Source organism: Tupaia chinensis, unplaced genomic scaffold (genome assembly GCF_000334495.1).
Source record: "Tupaia chinensis unplaced genomic scaffold, TupChi_1.0 Scaffold000315_1, whole genome shotgun sequence".
Lineage (NCBI taxonomy): Eukaryota > Metazoa > Chordata > Mammalia > Scandentia > Tupaiidae > Tupaia > Tupaia belangeri.
The window spans coordinates 4,187,683-4,198,785 of NW_006159808.1; the positions used below are offsets into that span (position 1 = coordinate 4,187,683).

At 52.1% G+C, this 11,103-nt stretch overlaps 1 protein-coding gene across 1 annotated transcript in view; it reads right to left on the reverse strand.

The window, feature by feature from the left end:
- Positions 1-11,103, reverse strand: part of PAPSS1 (3'-phosphoadenosine 5'-phosphosulfate synthase 1) — a 44,099-nt gene that overhangs the window by 27,026 nt on the left and 5,970 nt on the right. The window contains 2 exon segments of the mRNA XM_014588876.2: positions 6,248-6,366; positions 9,034-9,172. Coding sequence (XP_014444362.1) covers positions 6,248-6,366; positions 9,034-9,172 — 258 coding nt within the window.

An 11,103-nucleotide genomic window follows, 5' to 3' on the forward strand; every position in this document is an offset into this window, starting at 1 on the left:
GCTGCGTGTGAACTCAGTCACTTGCTCTTCACACGCCCCTCCCTCTGAGCCCCACGCAATTATTCTTGAACAGATTTTGTGTAGCAAGAAAAAAAAACCTGCTTTAGCACCGATGCATTCTCAGTAATGCAGTAACAGAGGCTGCTGTCAATCTCTCTTCGTGAAGAGGAATCTTCATCTTCTGAAAAGTTTTATTCCCTCCATGAGTGAGAGAGGCCCCCAGCAGGGTCTCGATCACACAGACCACCTCCTCCAGCCGTCCTCAGGCCCATCCAGGCATGGCCAGCACACTCTGGGAGGTCTCTGGACTTGAACCAGGGACCTTCCCTGGGGGACTGCCCCACAGAGCTTCACCTTTCGCTGCTGCACCACTGCTCTTTTTGACTCGGAATGATTTTTTTTCCACACAAGCATTTCACAAAAATGCTCCCCTTTTCAAATTTCACATCCAGCAATATATGTAAATGAATTTTAGCCTCGCAACTTAGATACAAAACATGCCTGATGCCTAACCAACGCTAAAATAAAAGTGAAGGAGGTTGCTGTTTTGCTCCTTTAAAAGCTGCACGAAGTCACTGCCCCGGAATGAAGGCAAGTGTAACAGCGTGCATCAACACAAATGTGGAGCATTCGCTCAGCGGAAGAGAGTTCTGCGTGCTCTGGGTAGAGGAAAGCACAAGACTCCATCAGAAACACAACAACGCGAAAAACGCAGATGCAGCCAGTCTCCATGCGTTCCCACGACTCAGTCCCCAAGATCACACCCAGTGGCCGAAAGGGGCGAGGCCGCGTCCCAGCGAGGCAGGTATCTGGACGGCGGGGCTGGGAGGTCCATCTCGCTTGGGATCTCCCGGATGTCCACACGCAGCTAGCTATCGGACACAGTGTGCTCCTCCTTGTACATACAAAAAACACTTCAGCAAATTTCTTTTAAAACTAAAACGGGTTACAAGCCAGGCCAGGACAAAGTTCTGACATACCAAGGTGCCTCACTTCCAATGGCAGCCCCTGCAGTCACCCAGCACTAAGGAAAAGGGGGCAGAGGACGCTTCTAGGAGTCGGGACCAGCAGATGGCTAACGGTGACATCGCTGGACTCCCATGTAGTCAACCACGGTTCAAGTCCCAGACTCTGCTACTTAAAACTCACGCCGGGCACATGTGCACGCGTGCCCAAGATCTCAGGAGAAGGGACTGCGGCATGGCCATCCCCCATGAGGGGTGCTTTCTTGCTTTCTGCCCCTCTGGTCTCTGGTGAGCACACATGCCCTATAGCAAAAATCTCTCTTACAAAAAAGAGTCCCAAGCAGGCTGGGACAGAGAAGGACAGGTGGGAGAGTCAGAGTGAACCAGGAAGCCCGTGCCTGCGTCTGCGGAGCTGCGTCAGGTTTCATGTCAGCGTGTGGACGTTCCCCTTACGTGAGACGCTGGAGTAAGAGGACACTCGGAGGGGACACAGGGAGCATCTGTATTCTTAGACTTCCAAAATATTTGCAAAATAAATGTTTTTGAAAAACAACAAAGTTATCTTCCTGCCTGACTTAAAGAAAGGAAGTGTAAGAGAAGTGCTGAGCTCAGACTTCCCGGGCTGATAATCCCCTAAAATGCCCGGTGTCTGGGATTCTCCGTAGTCGACAGAACAGCCTCTGAGATTCATGAGCCCAACTTAAATGCAATAATGCTCGGAAGTGTCTCCCACAGGGCCGACACGCAGAGAGCGCGCCGTCATCGAGGGCTTCAACTGCTCATGTACAAGTACACATGCACACACACGTGCGCACACACGCACACACACCTGCACACACACGTACATATAAAACTCATTGGTGGAAAGAAGGCATGAAATAAAAAAGATTCAGAAAAAGATCTCTAGAGAAAGACTGTATCAATATACACATATCGTTAGTGGGTAGAAGGCAGAAAAGAAAAAGGACTTCGGTAGAAAAGTGTATGTGTGCATTTTTCTGAGATTTGTGAGTAAAGTGATTCTTCTGATTAAAGAATCACTAGTTAGATGTGAAAACAATCCAACTAACAAAACAAAACCACGTGTGACTTTCTGAGACAAGAAGTCTCAAGTTAAAAACCTTAGGAAGGCCCAGTGCACAAAAAGGTAAGCAAAACTACAAGAATAAAAACTACTGGAACCACAATTCCAACAAAAAACACACAGACTGTCTATGACTAAAAAAATTTAGACACATTTATTAGACAACTATAACAATACAACAGAGTAAGTAAAGAGGGAGAACTAAAAAGCTCTGCAGCAGTTCACAGACAGCAGCGAACAAGCGAAGGGCCAGCTGGCCTAGAAAAGCACAGATTTTCGAGCCCATCAGCAGGGCCCAGAGCAGTGAGATGAGCTGCCTTCCGTGAGCGACAAGCCCACCAAAGACGAGGCACGAGCTGCTCCCTTTGGTAGAACCTGGAAGGAGGAGGCGGCCACAACAAAGGTAAAGAAGAAAACAAAAAACAGCTCTTTTTTTTTTTTTTAACTTTTAAAGACTGAGCAGGGACTAGTCAGACAGGTCGGTATGATGGGGAGCCCAGACGCGAGCTCCGCACGCACTCACAACAAACCTGCACCAGGTGCTCAGAAGGCGAAGCAGGGACAGGTCTTGAGACTGAAGAGCATGATCCTCGGTGGTGCAAGGGCACACGACTGCCCACTCCCACAGGGCAGACCCTCCTGGCACGTCCACAAAGGCTTATTACGTGAGGACAAGGGTGGAGAGGTACGCCCAAACCTGGCTTGCCAAACAGAGGGTGACAGATGCACGCTCGGCACAGGGTCCTGCACTGATCCAGACTGGCAGAGCACGCTAATGCCCACGCACATCGGAAAACTCGCCCTCCAAAGCTCTCAGGCTTAAAGCAGAGGTTAGCTACATGCCAGGGAGGGAAGGAACACCAAGAAAAGCTCCAAGACTTACGAACACAGGACCTGCCTAAGAGAGATGCTGCAACAGGACTGCAAGACCCACCGCCACTACTCCCATCCCAATAAATAACAGCAGTTTACTCCAAAGAGGAGCAGGAGCATCGAGAGAGACCCCTTGCTTTACAGGTATGTGGGGAACACTGAGAACAGCCCCGAGCAGGCCAGGCTCCACACCAGGCTAAGAGATCATGAGCCATGGAAGACTCTGGACGCCTGTGGGGCATTACGAGTAACCGAGTAACCGCGGAATACGGAGACCCAGCTCCAGCGGCGTACTGACCACAGTGGTTCAACCCACTACACTAACTACGGCACAGAGTAAGATGCATCTGTGGCATACATGTTCCCTATCGTAATCTCCACTCTATGGCTAGATGCAATGTCCAGCGTTCAGTAAAAATTACAAGATACACCAAAAAGGCAAGAAAATGACCTCTGTCAAGAGAGAACATAAACAAAACCAGACCCAGAAATAACCCAGACAGCAGAAGCATCAGGTAGGATCTTTCAGTATCTATGATCGGTATATGAAAAGATCTACTGGAAAAGTGGACCTCTATGAACAGACGGAAAATTTCGACAGAAAGATGTACATTATCAAAAAAAAAAAAAAAAAGAGCTGGGCCAGCCAGCAGCGTGGTGGTTAAGTCACCTGGATCCCACATGGCAGACTGTGGAGTTCTAGTCCCAATGCCTGTGGCTTAAAAAATATACCAGGTGTGTGTGCTATATTCCTCATATCCTGAAAGGTGGGGGAAAGAGAGGATGGGGGACTGCAGTGTGACCACCCCCACGGGGACTGCTTCCTCACTCCTACCCTCCACCTCACCCCATCTCTCTCCAGTGAGCACATGCACCCTCTGGCAAATTAAAAGAGCCAAAGAATGACAAAACTGTGTGCTAATGTTTGTCAGAATTTAAAGCCCTTCTATGAGTTTATCAATAGACTGGATACAGCGAGGAATCAATACACTTAGAAATAAATAAGTAGAGGGCCAGACCTTCACCCCCACAGTTAAAGGAGTCAGATCCCACATAGCGAACAGCAGTTCAAATCCTACCCCGGTGGCATGTTTTTCAAGCCAGGTACATGTGTGTGCGTGCCCAAAGTTCCAACAGGATGAAGAGATGGAGAAGGGGCTGCAGGAACCAGCAGTTAGCGTAATGGCTATGTCGCTGGACTCCCACGTAGTCGACCACGGTTCGTGTCCCGGACCCGGTGGCTTAAAACTCACACCGGGCGCGTGTGCGTGCGTGCCCAACATCCCGAGAGGAGAATGGAGGAGAAGGGATTGCGGCGTGACCATCCCCCCTGGGGGGTGATTTCTCGCTTTCTGTCTCTATGTCTCTCTCTGTCTGTCTTCTGTCTGGCGAGTGCACGCAGCCTATAGCAAAAACCTCTCCAAAAAAAAATTCAGGCAGGGAAAAACAATTAGAGAGAAGAACAGGAAAAAAGAATTGCCTCAAACTTCTCACCAGAAACGCACACAAAAGCAACTTCTCTAAAGTACTAAAAGAAAAAAATTCTGGATCTGTCAATCCAGAATTTTATACCGATAAAAGAATCTTTTAAAAATGAACAAACAGGGACCACCAGATGGCATAATGGCTACATCACTGGACTCCCACGTAGTCGGCTGTGTTTGGAGTCCCAGTCCCGCGGCTGGAACTCACGCTGGTCATGTATGTGCGCGTGCCCAAAATCCCAAGAAGAGAATGCAGAAGAGCTTGCGGCGTGGCCATCACCCGGGGAGGTGCTTTCTCACTTTTTGCCTCTCTGGTGAGCACACACGTCCTATAGCAAAAATCTATCACCAAAACATGAACTAACAGACAAGAAGGATCTGATAGGAGGCCTTCCCAGACCTTTTCCTCTGCACCTGTCAGTATGCCAGTCGTATGGAAATCACAGGTCCTGACTCACATAGTAGGGGTCACGCCCTCCCTGCTGTTCCCGTCACCCACACTGGACGGGCCCTGATTCACAGAGTACAGGTTTCTGTTATTAGGGGTCACGCTCTCCCTGCTGTTGCCGTCACCCACAGTGAACATCCCCAAGGATGGAGGCGCAGTTGATTCGTTTTCACACTGCCAATGCTGAGGGCCAGGACGAGGCTAGTGGGCTTTAACCCAGATGAGGTCGGCGGTGGAAGGAAAGTGAGCTGGGGAAGCTTGGGAGAAATGAGAGGGAAGCCAGACGGACTGGAATCCAAATGGATTGCAGAGAGGTCTCAGCAGAGCAGAAACAGAAAGAGGGGCAGAAACCCTATAGGAGGACATCTCGGTGACCTACAGGTGACTGTCCCCCTGAGAGCACACGGGGAAACCATCAGAGCAGATAGATTTGTGCTATTTCCCATGGCTCAGCTCAAGGTGGGGAGCCGAGAAGTGAATCAGCAAGGATAACTTCCTGGTAGGCATTTTATAATATGCGACAACTCAAAGACTAAACATTAATGCCGTCCTCAGACACGGGAAGCTTTCTACAAAGTTGCACGTTTAACACGTCCAGTGAGACGTTAGATGGAAGAGGTTATGGCAGTAGGATTCTGTAGGTCGGGAGGGGTCCAGAACCCCATAACCCATGGTCAGGACAGAGTGAGGGCCGGGCTGCCTCATGTCTGTGCCACCAAGTCAGGACCGGGCAGCAGAGAGGGGGCCACAGTCACTCAGACCCACGCGAGGCCAGATCCCGCCGGCGGCCCAAGCACACTGGGTGACTTAGGTGGGAAGGGGGCAGGTGGAGAGAGGAGGAGGGCAATGAGCTTCTAGAACTCAGACTTGGGTCTGGGGGAGCCACACGCCTCCGAGTGGGGATGACACAGAGCCTGCTCATGCTCCCACGTGCCCAGGACGCAGAGAAGGGCCGTGGTCCCGAACCTGCCCTACACGGGTCCCTCCACAGCACCTGGCCACCAGGATGCCATCGTGCTGTCCGTCACAGGGAAAAGTGGGAGCTCTCGGTGTCCAGGAAGGGTTAGCCACGTCACGGACTGCAACTTGAAAACTCCAAGAAAGCCAGGTCACAGAGCTGAGTGATCGGCTGGACCATCCCTCTCGTCCTGGGCAGTGACATTACTGGTGAGACAGAGATAACAGGACTCCAGGGCCTCCCGAGGTCTACGCTGACTGGCGAGTCCCAGCAGTCTACACGTATGGCACCCCACAGCACGTAACGCGGTGACACACACAGACAACTTCCTGCCCTAGCAGGGATTAAGCACACACGTGACTCAGCACTAACAGCGCCGTCGCTCGCTCTGACTTTTCGAGGGCTACGGTCCCCGGGCGGCCCGCCCTCACTCACCCGCTCCTGCAGAAGCTCCACAACTTGCTGGACGCAGTCGTTCACGTCGCAGGAGTCCGTTTTCAGCACCAACTCGGGGGCCTCCGGCTTTTCGTATTCTGAGTCGATCCCAGTGAAGCCTGGGGGAGGTACCAGAGAGGAGGAGGGTGGGTTCAAACAGGCTTGCTTCTCCAGTGCAAGTTCCTGGTGTGCCCAAGTTCGTATCTACACCGCACACGTCAGGGCTGGCAGCTGGCGTGGTGGGTAAGGCGCTGGATTCCCACGTGGCCACCTGCAGTTCGAGTCTTGGCCCTGCCTGGCAGCTTGCTTTCTCACTTTCCCTTTCTCAGTCTCTCTTTGGTCAAAGTAAATAATAATAAATAAAACTAATAACTTTTAAAACACACATGCATGCCAGTCCTCTTATTCACAGTGATTATGTTCAATAAAGACCCTGCAAACACTGAGTGAGTGGAAACGCACCACGGCTCCCCCCTGAGATACAGGGCGAGGTTCCTGCCAGTCTCTGGCCACACTGTGGTCACCGATCAGCTCCTTCACTCTGCTGGACGTGCATTTTCATCTTGAAAACACCCGTCTAACACCTCTCCCGGTCCGCTCACGCTGACCTGCCAGCAGACAGCATGCAGGCCTCGGAGGGCTGACCTGACACGTTATTTTCTCTACAAAGGCATCACAGCCTCCTGTCATACAAAACACTACACAGTATTCCGCACAACCACCCCCGCAAAAGCGTAAGATAGGGAAAGGCGAGGCATGGACAGACTTCAGAAAGAAACTCTACAATACAGGGACAGGAACGAGAAGGCAAGTGTCGCCCACCGATCCCGCTGTGAACATGCTGTCCCATCCTCACCCTGTGTGTGCAAATGACCACACGCCGAGTCTGGACGTGGGGGTTACGAGTAAAGTTTAGCAAGCACGTGAGTTCATTAACATGGAACCCACAGATAACGGGAGTCCACTGCACTCCTGTCTTTTCTCCTCCTTTTCTCTCTCAAGTAAATACCTACAAAGAAATGAGGAATTAACATGCGGTGACTCAGAGTACTTCAGTTTCTCCACAGGAATGCAGGCCACAGGACCAGGCCCTGGCATAAACACACTTTCATTAAAGATCTGCTCCAGCCCCACAGCCTACTACATAAGGGAGCCGGAGCCCACAGGGCCGACCGCAGTGCAAATCCCAGCCCCAGGGCTCGACCACCACGCCAAACACGGGTGTGCATATCCAAAACCCCAGCAGGTGGGAGAAATGGAGGGGTGGGGTGGGGGCTGTGGCATCCAACTCCCTGGGGAGGGCGTCTGTCTCCCTCTCTCTGTCTCTCCATCTCACGAGCGCACGCTCCCCCAGCAGTGAAAACGTAACCGAGTGACTGGATCCGCAACTGCGGCCCATCCACACAGAGGAATGCTGGCGGTCACAAAGTGAGAGGACGGACATGACGCTGAGTCAGTCTGTCTGCACGATCGAGGGCACATCCGCAGCCACTGCAGGGTCCTCTGGTCAGACAGCGGGCTGAGGCCGGGCAAACTCCGCCATGAGCTTCAGGGAACACAGAAGGTAAGAACACCTGCGGCAACACCACCGAGCAGTCGTGTGGGCCCTGACTATTACAGAGGGTTCCTGCTGTCATGCGTCGCCGTGGAACTACCTAGAAAAGAGTACCTGACACCTCCCCAGGGCAGGCTGGCTGAGCGGACAGGAATTCCGTCCCCATCCTGACATCGCCTGTCAGTAACTTGTTCAAGGCCTTCAAGGCCTGTCTGCCTTGGAATCAGCTCATTCTTTGATTAAAATGGAAGATACAGACTCACTACTAAGAAGTGCAGTTAGCCAAAAAGATAAAAAATAAATTGATTGATTAATTAATTAATTAAATATAAAAGGGACCAGCAGTTAGCATAATAGCTATGTCGCTGGACTCCCATGTAGTTGACCATGGTTTGAGTCCCAGACCCGGTGGCTTAAGCTCATACCAGGTGTGTGTGCATGCGTGCCCAAGATCCAGAGAGGAGAATGGAGAAGGGATTGCAGCGTGGCCATCCCCCCTGGGGGGTGATTTCTTGCTTTCTGTCTCTCTGTCTCTGTCTTTTGGGTGAACACACGCACCCTATAGCAAAAACCTCTCAAAAAAAAAAAAAAAAGATGTACAGTTAGCAAGAGAGTTCTAAAATACATATGCTATGAGCCTGCAGCCCAGGACAAATGTCAAAGGGTGGCCACGAGATAAACAACGGGACTGCTACCGAAGGCCATCGCAGAGACAGGGCCTGAAGTGCCCCGTCCAGGCCTAAGTGTTCCTCACAGCTGAAACTCTGGGAGCAGCCCGTGAAGCCTCCACAGTGCGGGATGAGTACCAGGGTGGGGGGCCACCAATGTTCTCATCCAGCCAAACGCAGCCATCCCATCGCACCGCGAGCCAGGGACCGCTGGGCAGCTAGGACACAAGGTGAGGCCCTCCCCTCGCCCTGGAGACGCTCGGAATTCACCCTTCCCGACAGCTCCAGAACTTCCCTAGAACGAATCAGAAGTGGCCACCCCGACGGCCGACGCCCAGTTTCCTACACTGAGCAGCATTCATCAGCTGCAGAGTCCCCGCCTGGTCGGGAGCAGGAGCCTGACCTGCCCACACCCCCGTCACTGCACAGCCCCAGCGGCCGCCAACGCGGAGACACAGTGCGGAAGGCTGCCCCGTTCTCAGGAGCTCCTGACCCTCCAGCTCGCCTGGAAGAGGTCACCATTCCCGGAAATGGACAGAGAGACAGAGGAAGAGACCACGGACCTTTGATTTCGCCAGCCCGGGCTTTCTTGTAGAGCCCTTTGACATCCCTCTGCTCACAAACGTGCAGCGGGGCATCGACGAATACCTCGAAGAACGGCAGGCTGGCACCCTCGTGAATCTGCCTCGCATTGTTGCGATCCTAGAAGATAAATAAAATGACAGACGTGGACAAAAACGGCCAAAAATAATCCCACAAATTGAAGGTACGACATTACTATAGAGGACCACAAAAGAGCTTCTCACCCACGTTAGTGAAAAATGCGTTAGACAAAAATCTATTTTATTTTTAAAATATACTAGAAAGGAGGCCAGTGGGTGGTGTGGTGTTAAAGCACTGCATTCCCATGTGGCTGACCACGGTTCAGGTCCTGGGCCCAGTGACTTGAAAACCATGCTGGGGCAGTGCGTGTGCCCCAAACCCCAGAGGCCTGGGTTTGGAAGCAGAGCATGGAGGAGGTGGAACTCTCTAACCACAACTCAGCTGATGCTCAGAGGAGGAGGAGAACCTTCCAGGGACGGGGAAGCAAAGGCCTCGGGAAGAGCAGCAGCAGGGCCCCTCAGGGCTGCTGTAAAAAGGGGCTCGGAGCTGCTCCGGTCTGAACACACGAGGAAGTGAGTGATGGGGCTGACCATGGCAGGAGCCATGCTGGAAACCTGGTTCCCCATGGGGCCCGACACCTGCCACGGGTTCAGTGCAGGGGACTAACCGCAAAGTCACCCTTGAAATTTTTCCCACAGGCTTGAGTGCGACACTCTGGTTACACTGGGTTTTATAACACCGGGTTTTACCAGACTGGGCTTACAGAGGAAGTCGTGGCACAGGCTGTTTCGGTCTGCTTATTTTACTCTGGATCCAGCCTGGAAGCTGGGCCTCGCCTGACCCCCCTCCCCACCACACTCCCTCCCCCCGAGAAGAGCCACGGCCCTGCACCACGCACTTGGGTGTAGGGCGAGATGAAGCTGGTGATGCACACCAGGCCGGCGTCCGCGAACAGCTTGGCCACCTCCGCGATGCGCCGCACATTCTCCTCCCGGTCCTCGGGGCTGAAGCCCAGGTTCTTATTGAGACCCTGACGGATGTTGTCCCCGTCCAGCGTGTAGCAGGGGATGCCGTGGCAGACCAGGTACTCCTCCAGGGCCATGCTCACCGTGGTCTTCCCGGCTCCAGACAGGCCTAAGATCGAACGCCCAGACAGGTTCCGTTCACAAAGCTGGGAGACAACGACTCAGTAATAAATAATTTTTTAAAGATTTATTTAATTTGAACTATTATTAATTTTTTTTTTTAATTTGACCATAGAGACAGAAACAAAGAGAGAAGGAAAGTGAGGAAGCAAGCTGCCAGGTCCAGGATTTGAACCGTGGTCAGTCATGTAGGATTCCAGCACCTTAACCACCATGCCACCTCCTGGCCCTGTAATAAAGAATTTTAACCACAGGCTTCCATGCACAATCCTGGCAGTCTCTCAGGAACGTTCTTACCTGCTTTTTCTAAGATTTACTTCTTACAGAGGGAAACATCCATGGTTTAAAACACGATGCACATGTCATTGACATTGGTCGTCAGAAAAGCCATGACGCATATTGCATAGAAAACCTTAGAAAATATGTCATGACTTCTCCAACGCCCCAGTAACATCTCTGCCTAAGGGTTCCTAGAAAGTGCCAAGTCTCCCAAAGGCCTGGACAGATCACCACGTTGTCCCCGCCCACCCCTATTCTAAATCTGTGTGCCGAAGTTTAAAACAAACTCACACCCCAAAATTACTTCTGACGAGGGAAGGAAAGGCTAAAACGAAGCGAGACGTTACAGAGCTGCACACACGTCCCAGGAGCGCCGCCTCCCGCAGACCACCATGCTTTATGGAAACACCCAGGAACCCAACGCAATGTCATCAACCGTGAGAGGGCACCTTGGTGTCACCCGCCGTGCGCTGCCAGTGCTGACCCACCGAACTGAGAGGGGAGCACAGCTGTACGTGCACAAGTGCCCGCACGAAGGCAGAGCACGGTGGTGACAAGGCACGAAGTGACATTCTGAAGCCTGACGTACCGGTGCTCTTTTTTTTT